The sequence below is a fragment of the Dendropsophus ebraccatus genome, chromosome 7 (assembly GCF_027789765.1).
Source record: "Dendropsophus ebraccatus isolate aDenEbr1 chromosome 7, aDenEbr1.pat, whole genome shotgun sequence".
In the NCBI taxonomy this organism is placed as follows: domain Eukaryota; kingdom Metazoa; phylum Chordata; class Amphibia; order Anura; family Hylidae; genus Dendropsophus; species Dendropsophus ebraccatus.
The window spans coordinates 111,784,103-111,796,217 of NC_091460.1; the positions used below are offsets into that span (position 1 = coordinate 111,784,103).

The window sequence follows — 12,115 nt, forward strand, 5'->3', positions numbered from 1 at the left end:
TGTCTGAATATTATCAAATTCCACAGTGGATTTAACAGATTTTTAATACCCCTCATAAAATAAATACTCCTGAGGATTCCTGTTCTGACTCTGATTCTGAAGTTTGTTGAGCATAAAGGCTTGTTAGAAGTTAAAGGGAATCTGTCAGCACCCAGGTGCTGACAGTGTACTGTAGCTGGAAGTCCCCTAGTAGGCATGGAGCCTTTTCCATGGTCAGCTGTCAGCCAGTGTCTCTGATTGCAGATCAGTCCTCTGATATAGTTGAATCTCTGACTCCAAATGTGTTGGAGCTGTGGTCTAGAGGTAACTCACCTGTCTAGAGCAAGTCATTCTTTGGTTCAAAACCCTGTTGAAATTGAGTGGATGGCTTCCAATGGCCGTTGTTTTAAAATAATGGCCGTAATTTGCCATTAAATGATGGCCATCCACTGCATTTTAACAGTGTGTGAACATAGCATTTCTGTGTTTTCATTCCACTCCTGGTTTTGGTTGCAAAATACTGACCAAAATACTGACCAAAAATACTGTGTGTGAACAAAGCCATAAAAATGATACAATAATGAGAGGGAAAAAAAAAAAGTAAAAAAAGTAAAGACCTATAATTCCATTTTCATCAGGGTATTTGAACCAAAGGATTAACTGCTGGCAGGTCTGCAGACAGGTGAGTTACCCCTAGACCGTAGTCCCAACACATTTGGGTTCAGAGATTCAACTATACCTGCAGTGTTTCTTTTAGACATAAACTGCCTACAGGGGGCTGATCTGCAATCAGAGACACTGGCTGACAGCTGAGAGAGCAGGAGGCCGGGCAGCATTGATTATTTATGTAGAGGAGGGAGGAAGAAGGATTTCTGAGGCGTGCCAGAGTGTGGCACAAACACTTTGACACTTCATTACAGTAGGATTGTATATAATCCACTGCACAGACAAATTACCAAAAGGTACCATGCACACTAGGGGACTGCCAGCTACAGCACACTGTTAGCACCTTAGGTAGAGCCTGGGAGTGGACAGACTACCTTTAAGATGCTAATTTGTTTTTTTTTGGAAGGTTGTTTTTCATGAATAGCGACAAAAACAAGCACCTATAGCCACCAACCAGTCCTGAAAGGGTTAAGTTTATGAAATTTAGGCACAGGTGATATGTGAGCACAACTTTTCCTCCAACCTTCAGAGGATAGGAGGTTTGTTTTAATTTCCAGAATTATATGTAAATATTTCTTTACATACATTAAGTGACCGGTTTATTATGACCTGTAGAAGATATTGTTGATAAATGTAAAACACCATGGAAAGCAACAGTGTGTTCTTAAACAATAACTACACTCATAAAAGCAGCAGATGTCTTGTAATGTACAATGTCTAAAGATGCACTATTATAACATTTAACATTTCTATTTCAGAAATGTCTTCAATCTTTGGGACAGCAGATGAAAACATTTTCATATAAGAAACTTTCAAGGACAGATGGATGGATAAATGGTTACTCAATGTGGAGTTTTCTATTGAGTATGGTCTATGTTTTCTAGGGAAGCTAACAATTTATTGCACATTTCTGTATACGATGAATGTGCTTATAAGTATGTATTAATAGTAAACTTGTGATAGTCCACCATTGTTGAGACCATGATATTGCCAGACTACCAGAAATCATAACCTGTTTAAAGTTTTTAGCATATGCATACACATATATAGTAAAAATCAGTAGGCCCTGTCATGCACCTACTTGTGTTGCTTCATCAACATCAGTACAATTAAACCATGTGAATGCCCTAAGCACCGGTTGGGCTTGATATGTTTGTAATAAAATAAAGGTTTTAGATTTACTAATGCAAGGAGGAGGCCTGTGGAGAACCTTAAAGGGGTTAAGTTTTAAAACTTCGCCATGTTCCAGAGACAGCACCACTCTTGTCTTTAGTTCGGGTGTGATTTGCCATTAAAGGGGTTATCCAGCGCTTCAAATTTATGGCCACATTCTTCCAGAGACAGCACTACTCTTGTCTCTAGTTCAGGTGTGATTTGCCATTAAGCTCCATTCACTTCAATGGTATAAAGATACAAAGCCCCACCCAAACTGGAGACAAGAGTGGTGCTGTCTCTAAAAGAAAGTGCCCATGTTTTTGTAGCGCTTGATAACATCTTTAGGCGCCTTTCTTTTCAATGGAACTGAGTTACAAAGCCCCACCCAAACTGGAGACAAGAGTGGTGCTGTCTCTGGAAGAAAGTTGCCATGTTTTTATGTAGCACTGGATAACCCCTTTAAAGTGACTCTATACCCACAAACTGTCCCCCCCAAACCACTTGTACCTTCACATAGCTGCTTTTAATCCAAGATCTATCCTGGCGTCCGTTCAGTTGTTGTCCTAAAAAACAACTTTTAAACTTGCAGCCCTGTGTCAAATGGCCGTGGCCTAGAATATCTGTGCCCTAACTTTGCACCACCCCTCCATCCCTCCTCCCCACCCTCTTCATCATTAGAAATGCCCCTAGAACATTTTCTCCTGTCTGAACATTCAACAGGTGCCTTAACGATTCAGCCCATGTGCTGTGCTGACACAGGTGATGAATAGTAGAAAATCTGCCTGGAGCAATCCTGGTTTAAACAGAAGGAAAAGAAGTGACATTTTGTTCAAAGACTGTTTCAGTAAGCCGATTCAGTAACGATTTTAGGTCTGAACCTAAATGAACGATCAGCCGATGACACGATCATTGGCTGATCGTTCTCTCCATTCCATGGAGCGAAAATTGGCCGATTCAGACAATTATCGCTCCTGTGGAATAGGCCCCTAAGTTGATTTCTTTGGCAAGTCAGCAAAGATGGTGTGGCTTAACTTGTCTGCAGGGCTGGCGTCAGCTTACTCCCAGAGAGGGGCCCAGAGAGGGAGAGGTGCCTGGTGTTCTAATGTTCAGCCTGCTCACTGTAGGGCAGGGTAAGCAGCTGAACATCAGAAGACACAGGTGAAAGAGCAGGAACTGCAGAGAGAGAGAAGGGTGAAGTACCTGATCACATGACCTGACAGTGTAGAGAGCAACCCAACAGAGAGAAAGATGGAAGAGTGAGCTCTAAATGCTGTGTGTCAGTGTCAGTCAGTCTGTGTCAGTGTCTGTGTCAGTGAAGTGTGGTGTCTCAAAAGATTTAGTCCTGTAACCCAGCTGTGTTTGGCACATGACTTGGCACCAAAGGTTTCTTTACCCTTGGAAATGTAAAAAAAAGTGATTAAGGTAGTGACACTTCTTAAATGCTCCCTTACGTTTGGACTTTTTGGGTGTTTATTGTTCTAATCAGCAAACTGGCATAAGGGTCTGTGCAAGGAGGTGCAATTAGGTCATGTAACCCAGCTGTGAAGTTTGGCACATGACTTGAGTTTCATCCAGTTAGTAGGATATGAACAAAAGCATTCTCTACCCTGGTTTATGCCAAAGAAAGTGACACTTATCTTAAAGCGTAACTGTCATTTTTTTTTTTATTGTAGAAATCAGTAGTATAAGCGATTTTAATAAACTCTGTAATAGGTTTTATCAGCCAAAAAAGCCTTCTTCTGTACTCAAGAAGCAATCTCCCAGCCTCCCCCCCTGACTTCTTATCTGTGCATTATCAGGCAAACACGTCTTCATTACAGAGAAGCCAGTGAAGACGGGCTCTGCTCTCTCCATTGTAAGCCTATGAAGGGGGGAGGGGCTGAGGGAGATGAGGGAGCAGGAAGAGGTGACATGAAGGTCAGCTGTTTGTAGACTCTCTGGGCACCTAAAACAGGATTCTGGGGTCAGAAAGGTCAGTGCTTATCTATGAACTTACTGAGAGAAGATTGCAGGGTGTTGTGCTGTGCAGAAATCCTCCGTGCTCAGTCACCTCTAACAGCCCCTCCCCTCTCCATAGCCACATAATGGACACAGAAATCCTGCTTCATCTCATGTGAGGGGGGAGGCTGGGAGATTGCTTTTTGAGTACAGAAGGAAACTCTTTTAGTACATAAAACCTATTACAGAGTTTCTTAAAATCGCTTGAACTGTTGATATTTAATGTTTTTAAAAAAAATGACCCTGAAATGACAGTTACGCTTTAAGCATCAAAGCACTGCCAGACTCAGGTCCACGTTAGTAGGAAAAGCATGGAAATGGTGGGGATTGAACTCATACATGCAAAGCATGAACTTTACCACTGAGCTACATCCCCTACATGGTGTGCTTTTCCTAATTTCTTGCTGGAACGGACAGACTTTATTTAACTATTGCGAAAAAAAAGAGTTTCGCGGGAAGAGATTGAGAGACACAGCTTTGCAATAATTCTATGTGCATAAAAGACAAAGTGGAAATGCTGGGCATTGAACCCAAGGCCACCCTACCACTTAGCTCCTTCCCCATATGTGAAGCTACCTCAAAGGAGGATCCAATTGGCTGTCAAAAGTTTACCGGCTAATTTAGCATTTACCGTGTTGCCAAAAAGCTTTTCCAAAAAAATATTACTCATTTTCCTTCTGTTTAAACCCTAGAAGACCAGGCCAATTTTCATTTTTGCACTTTCATTTTTTCCTCCTCATGTATATAAGGCATAGCACTTGCATTTTTCCACCTAGAGACCCAGATGAGCCCTTATTTTTTTGCACCACTAATTGTACTTTGCAATGAGAGACTTAATTTATGCATAAAATATGCCGTAAAACTTTTTTTTTTTTTTTTATTTGTGGTGAAATTGAAAATAAAACACATTTATTTATTTATTTTTTACGCCATTCGCCCTAGGGTAAAACGGTTATGTTATATATGTTTCTCAAGTGAGTACGATTACAACGATATATAACTTGCATAACATTTATTTGATGGCTTTTAAAAAATTAAAACATTTAAAAAAAAACAAATGTTTCTTAAAATTGCTCTATTACCATGCTTATAACGCTTTTATTTTTTAGTCTATGGGGCTGTGTGAGGTGTCATTTTTTGCGACATGATCTGTCCTTTCTGTCCATGATCTGTCCTTGTTTGCGTATATGCAACTGTTTGATCACTTTTTATCACACGTGTTTTTTTTTTTATGTTATATACTATATGGGAGGGGGAGCACAGGAGGTCTATATAACTGGGGGAGCACAATGGGGTCTATTTACTACTGCGTTATATATACAAAACTAGTGGGCACCACTAACAACCATGGAGTGCTAAACCAATGCATATAACATTGGATCATCCTTACAAAGTAACAAAGCATATGCACAAAATGGTAGCACATCACAAGAAATCTTTATAATAACACTAACATAGATACAAAAATTGCATAAAAATGAATATACAGGAGTAGTACAATGAGGGAGACAAAACCCCAAATCCTGCTCTACATTAAAAAACTTAAAAGGCCACCATTTTTTTTAAAATGTTTTTAATGTAGAGCAGTATTTGGGGTTTTATCTCCCTCATTGTACTACTCCTGTATATTCATATTTATACAATTTTTGTATCTATGTTAATGTTATAATAAAGATTTCTTGTGATGTGCTACCATTTTGAACATATTTACTACTGCGGGCAGCAAACAAGGGGTATATAATACTGGGGCAGCCAACAAGGGGTATATACTACTAAGGAAAGCACACAAGGGGTAAATACTGCTAGGGACAGCACACAAGGGAATATACTACTGGGAGAAGCACAATAGGGTCTATATATTACTGGGGCAGCACACAAGGGGGATATATTACTGAGGGCAGTGCACAAGGAGTATATACAACTGGGGGTATGCATAAACTAAAGTAATGAGAATCGTACCCGTTTTTCTTCCAAAATCTTTTCTGCCGTTTTACCATTCGGCAGCACTGGCCTGGTTGGAGCTGAGCTGCAGTTCCACACGCAAACTGGCATGGTGGAAGAAAACAACTAGGTTTTTCTAATCCCGAGAAGTATTTTAATACACTTTGTAAACCTCAAAAGGCGCCAGGAACATTTAGGATACAGCTCAGATGTTTGGAGTTTTGAGAGTTTAGGCAATTTACGGCAAAGGCCAGGCGTTGCAGTCCATCAGAACGATGTAGGGTTTCTTGGAGGTGGTGGAATTTTAGAAGCTCTTTGAATAAGGGTTTGGTGAGGCTCAGAAAAGAACACCCTTGCTCTGGAGATTCCCTGAAAGAACCTGCACTCAAATTCTGTTTTTCTACGCTCTTCTACTCGGCAACCTCCTAGAAAGGAGATAGTTAAGTAAAGAGAAAGACAAAGCCCGCACTTTAGTCCGCTGATTCGAACCCAGACCTCCAGAGGAGACTGTGACCTGAACGCAGCACCTTGGACCGCTCGGCCATACTGACAACCTGTTGGCAAGGCAGTGTACTTTTCCAAACAGAACTATTCTACTCCTTAAAGGGGTATTCCAGGGAAAATCAATAATTTAGGAAAGGAAATGGTTAACCAAAGTTAACCCTTTCCTAATATACTTACCTGTCCTTTATTGGCCCCCCAAGGAGATCTCCGGTCCGGTCACGTGATCTTGCAGCTTGTGGCTCGGATCCCCTTCTCCTTCCGGTTCGGTGACGTCACTATACCCGGCGTCCGCTCTCCGTCTCATTAGCAGCAGAGCACTGAACCCTGACTGGCTTGGTAGCGTGTAGCCAATTAGGGTTCAGTGCTCTGCATCCCCACACGCTCCAGAGTGGGGGTCCCCTGAGGCTGTAGTAAATTATCAGGGGTTGTGCCGGTCGCCAGTTACATGGGCCGGCACTGCAGTACAGCAGGTAAATGCGGGGTCTGGCGTCCATAATCACTCCGCAGGACCCCCCCCTCCCTTGTCAGCGATGCCGACTGAGTCCCAGGACGGGATGCGGCGGGCAGCTTTACTTCATTCATTGCTACCAGACACCCGGCCGCCCGCCGCATCCCTTCCCCCCAGGGACTCAGGGTCGGCATCGGTGAGGAAGTAATGTTTATCGGCAGCTGATCCCCCCGGCCCCCCTCCCTGTCAGAGATCGCTCACCCCCACCCCCGGAGCGTGCTGCTGGCCCCGATCTCTGCACTGGTCTGAAGCACCTGTACTCAGCTGACAGGCGCTGTGTACGGAGCAAGAAATCTCTCCTGACTCACTCACACAGAGCCTGTCAGCTGAGTACAGGTGCTTGAGACCAGTGCAGAGATCGGGGCCAGCAGCACGCTCCGGGGGTGGGGGTGAGTGATCTCTGACAGGGACACAGGGAGGGGGGCCGGGGGGTGATCAGCAACTAATACACATTACTTTGCAGGACTCCCCCCTCCCTGTGTCCCTGTCAGAGATCACTCACCCCCACCCCCGGAGCGTGCTGCTGGCTTCGATCTCTGCACTGGTCTCAAGCACCTGTACTCAGCTGACAGGCGCTGTGTGAGTGAGGCAGGAGAGATTTCTGTCTTGCTCCGTACACAGCGCCTGTCAGCTGAGTATAGGTGCTTCAGACCAGTGCTGAGATCGGGGCCAGCAGCATGCTCCGGGGGTGGGGGTGAGCGATCTCTGACAGGGAGGGGGGCCGGGGGGATCAGCTGCCGATAAACATTACTTCCTCACCGACGGTGACCCTGAGTCCCTGGGGGGAAGGGATGCGGCGGGCGGCTGGGTGTCTGGTAGCTATGAATGAAGTAAAGCCGCCCGCCGCATCCCGTCCCGGGACTCGGTCGGCATCGCTGACAAGGGGAGGGGGGGTCCTGCGGAGTGATTATGGACACTAGACCAGTACCTGCTGTACTGCAGTGCCGGCCCATGTAACTGGCGACCGGCAGTTACCCCTGATAATTTACTGCAGCCTCAGGGGACCCCCACTCTGGAGCGTGGTGGGGATGCAGAGCACTGAACCCTGATTGGCTACACGCTACCAAGCCAGTCAGGGTTCAGTGCTCTGCTGCTAATGAGACGGAGAGCAACGCCGGGTATAGTGACGTCACCGAACCGGAAGGAGAAGAGGATCCGAGCCACAAGCTGCAAGATCACGTGACCGGACCGGAAATCTCCTTGGGGGGCCAATAAAGGACAGGTAAGTATATTAGGAAAGGGTTTCGGCAGGTGATTTCTTTTTAGGTACGCATCAACTAAAGTAATGAGATTCGTTCCCGTCTTTCCTCCAAAATGGCCTGTACTCGGCTTGTGTGCCGCTTTACCACTCGGCAGCACTGGCCTGGTTGGAGCTGAGCTGCAGTTCCAGGAGCAAACTGGCATGGTGGAAGAAAGCAGCTAACTAGCATTGCCCAGCTGGCCTAAACAATATTGCTCATGGGCACCATTCTTCAGTCTGCCTTCACCGGTCCTTGAAATTGAAGAAATGTGTAATGCTCGCAGGCACGCTGGCATCATCCATCAGACGGCAGCAGACAGGAGCAGTCACGTCTGGCTGCAGTGAAAGATAAACCCCTGCCCCCATGAGGCTTCACCAGTGCGTAAAAGCGCCAGGAACATTGAGGATACAGCTCAGATGGTTGGAGTTTTGAGAGCTTAGGCAATTTACGGCAAAGGCCAGGCGTTGCATGGCAGCGAAGAGGAATTTAAAAATTCAACTTACAGTCTATCAGAACGATGTAGGGTTTCTTGGAGGTGGTGGGATTTTAGAAGCTCTTTGAATAAGGGTTTGGTGAGGCTCAGAAAAGAACACCCTTGCTCTGGAGATTCCCTGAAAGAACCTGCGCTATCAAATTCTGTTTTTCTACGCTCTTCTACTCGGCAACCTCCTAGAAAGGAGATAGTTAAGTAAAGAGAAAGACAAAGCCCGCGCTTCAGTCGGCTGTCAAAAGTAGGATTCAAACCCACGCCTCCAGAGGAGACTGCGACCTGAACGCAGCGCCTTAGACCGCTCAGCCATCCTGACAACCTGTCGGCAATGTCGTGTACTTTTCCAAACAGAACTATTCTACTCCTTAAGCCTTAGCGGGAGAACTTCTCCAAAGGAAAAACCATGACCGTCATTGGGTGTATATTACAATCTTGTGTACTACCCATGCAAGGGTCAGGAAGACACGTGTGACTGCCCAGCTCCATGCTTGTGGCTCCTCAGCTCTTGGTAGCTCCAGATAGTACTTTGGGAGAAGTGCTGTACTACAGTTTGTACCCCTCCCGTGGAAGGCCATTGGCCACTGTGCACTCAGGAGGCCGAAATAGCTCAGTTGGGAGAGCGTTAGACTGAAGTTCTAAAGGTCCCTGGTTCGATCCCGGGTTTCGGCAGGTGCTTTTTTAGGTACGCATCAACTAAAGTAATGAGATTCGTTCCCGTCTTTCCTCCAAAATGGCCTGTCCTCGGCTTGTGTGCCGTTTTACCACTCGGCAGCACTGGCCTGGTTGGAGCTGAGCTGCAGTTCCAGGAGCAAACTGGTATGGTGGAAGAAAGCAGCTAACTAGCATTGCCCAGCTGGCCTAAACAATATTGCTCTTGGGCACCATTCTTCAGTCTGCCTTCACCGGTCCTTGAAATTGAAGAAATGTGTAATGCACGCAGGCACGCTGGCATCATCCATCAGACGGCAGCAGACAGGAGCAGTCACGTCTGGCTGCAGTGAAAGATAAACCCCTGCCCCCATGAGGCTTCACCAGTGCGTAAAAGCGCCAGGAACATTGAGGATACAGCTCAGATGTTTGGAGTTTTGAGAGCTTAGGCAATTTACGGCAAAGGCCAGGCGTTGCATGGCAGCGAAGAGGAATTTAAAAATTCAGCTTACAGTCCATCAGAACGATGTAGGGTTTCTTGGAGGTGGTGGGATTTTAGAAGCTCTTTGAATAAGGGTTTGGTGAGGCTCAGAAAAGAACACCCTTGCTCTGGAGATTCCCTGAAAGAACCTGCGCTATCAAATTCTGTTTTTCTACGCTCTTCTACTCGGCAACCTCCTAGAAAGGAGATAGTTAAGTAAAGAGAAAGACAAAGCCCGCTCTTCAGTCCGCTGTCAGAAGTGGGATTCGAACCCACGCCTCCAGAGGAGACTGCGACTTGAACGCAGCGCTTTAGACCGCTCGGCCATCCTGACAACCTGTCGGCAAGCTAGTGTACTTTTCCAAACAGAACTATTCTACTCCTTAAGCCTTAGCGGGAGAACTTCTCCAAAGGAAAAACCATGACCGTCATTGGGTGTATATTACAATCTTGTGTACTACCCAAGTAAGGGTCAGGAAGACACGTGTGACTGCCCAGCTCCATGCTTGTGGCTCCTCAGCTCTTGGTAGCTCCAGATAGTACTTTGGGAGAAGTGCTGTACTACAGTTGGTACCCCTCCCGTGGAAGGCCATTGGCTACCGTGCACTCAGGAGGCCGAAATAGCTCAGTTCGGAGAGGGTTAGACTGAAGATCTAAAGGTCCCTGGTTCGATCCTGAGTTTCGGCAGGTGCTTTTTTAGGTACGCATCAACTAAAGTAATGAGATTCGTTCCCGTCTTTCCTCCAAAATGGCCTGTCCTCGGCTTGTGTGCCGTTTTACCACTCGGCAGCACTGGCCTGGTTGGAGCTGAGCTGCAGTTCCAGGAGCAAACTGGTATGGTGGAAGAAAGCAGCTAACTAGCATTGCCCAGCTGGCCTAAACAATATTGCTCATGGGCACCATTCTTCAGTCTGCCTTCACCGGTCCTTGAAATTGAAGAAATGTGTAATGCACGCAGGCACGCTGGCATCATCCATCAGACGGCAGCAGACAGGAGCAGTCACGTCTGGCTGCAGTGAAAGATAAACCCCTGCCCCCATGAGGCTTCACCAGTGCGTAAAAGCGCCAGGAACATTGAGGATACAGCTCAGATGTTTGGAGTTTTGAGAGCTTAGGCAATTTACGGCAAAGGCCAGGCGTTGCATGGCAGCGAAGAGGAATTTAAAAATTCAGCTTACAGTCCATCAGAACGATGTAGGGTTTCTTGGAGGTGGTGGGATTTTAGAAGCTCTTTGAATAAGGGTTTGGTGAGGCTCAGAAAAGAACACCCTTGCTCTGGAGATTCCCTGAAAGAACCTGCGCTATCAAATTCTGTTTTTCTACGCTCTTCTACTCGGCAACCTCCTAGAAAGGAGATAGTTAAGTAAAGAGAAAGACAAAGCCCGCTCTTCAGTACGCTTTCAGAAGTGGGATTCGAACCAATGCCTCCAGAGGAGACTGCGACCTGAACGCAGCGCCTTAGACCGCTCAGCCATCCTGACAACCTGTCGGCAATGTCGTGTACTTTTCCAAACAGAACTATTCTACTCCTTAAGCCTTAGCGGGAGAACTTCTCCAAAGGAAAAACCATGACCGTCATTGGGTGTATATTACAATCTTGTGTACTACCCAAGCAAGGGTCAGGAAGACACGTGTGACTGCCCAGCTCCATGCTTGTGGCTCCTCAGCTCTTGGTAGCTCCAGATAGTACTTTGGGAGAAGTGCTGTACTACAGTTTGTACCCCTCCCGTGGAAGGCCATTGGCCACCGTGCACTCAGGAGGCCAAAATAGCTCAGTTGGGAGAGCGTTAGACTGAACATCTAAAGGTCCCTGGTTCGATCCCGAGTTTGGGCAGGTGCTTTTTTTAGGTAAGCATCAACTAAAGTAATGAGATTCGTTCCCGTCTTTCCTCCAAAATGGCCTGTCCTCGGCTTGTGTGCCGTTTTACCACTCGGCAGCACTGGCCTGGTTGGAGCTGAGCTGCAGTTCCAGGAGCAAACTGGTATGGTGGAAGAAAGCAGCTAACTAGCATTGCCCAGCTGGCCTAAACAATATTGCTCATGGGCACCATTCTTCAGTCTGCCTTCACCGGTCCTTGAAATTGAAGAAATGTGTAATGCACGCAGGCACGCTGGCATCATCCATCAGACGGCAGCAGACAGGAGCAGTCACGTCTGGCAGTGCGTAAAAGCGCCAGGAACATTGAGGATACAGCTCAGATGTTTGGAGTTTTGAGAGCTTAGGCAATTTACGGCAAAGGCCAGGCGTTGCATGGCAGCGAAGAGGAATTTAAAAATTCAGCTTACAGTCCATCAGAACGATGTAGGGTTTCTTGGAGGTGGTGGGATTTTAGAAGCTCTTTGAATAAGGGTTTGGTGAGGCTCAGAAAAGAACACCCTTGCTCTGGAGATTCCCTGAAAGAACCTGCGCTATCAAATTCTGTTTTTCTACGCTCTTCTACTCGGCAACCTCCTAGAAAGGAGATAGTTAAGTAAAGAGAAAGACAAAGCCCGCGCTTCAGTCC

General features: G+C 46.2%; 1 protein-coding gene and 1 non-coding gene across 2 annotated transcripts in view; one reads left to right on the forward strand and one right to left on the reverse strand.

The window, feature by feature from the left end:
- The window catches only part of CCDC158 (coiled-coil domain containing 158), a 46,064-nt gene extending 42,580 nt beyond the window's left edge, over positions 1 to 3,484 (forward strand). The window contains exon 23 of the mRNA XM_069976201.1: positions 1,404 to 3,484. Within this exon, the coding sequence (XP_069832302.1) occupies positions 1,404 to 1,450 (47 nt within the window). The 3' untranslated portion in view covers positions 1,451 to 3,484. The remainder of the gene's footprint in view (positions 1 to 1,403) is intronic.
- Positions 3,485 to 9,862: 6,378 nt separating this feature from the next.
- On the reverse strand, positions 9,863 to 9,945 carry TRNAL-CAA (transfer RNA leucine (anticodon CAA)). The gene has a single exon. It is a non-coding gene; the product is annotated as a tRNA-Leu (tRNA).
- Between the last annotated feature and the right edge of the window lie 2,170 nt (positions 9,946 to 12,115).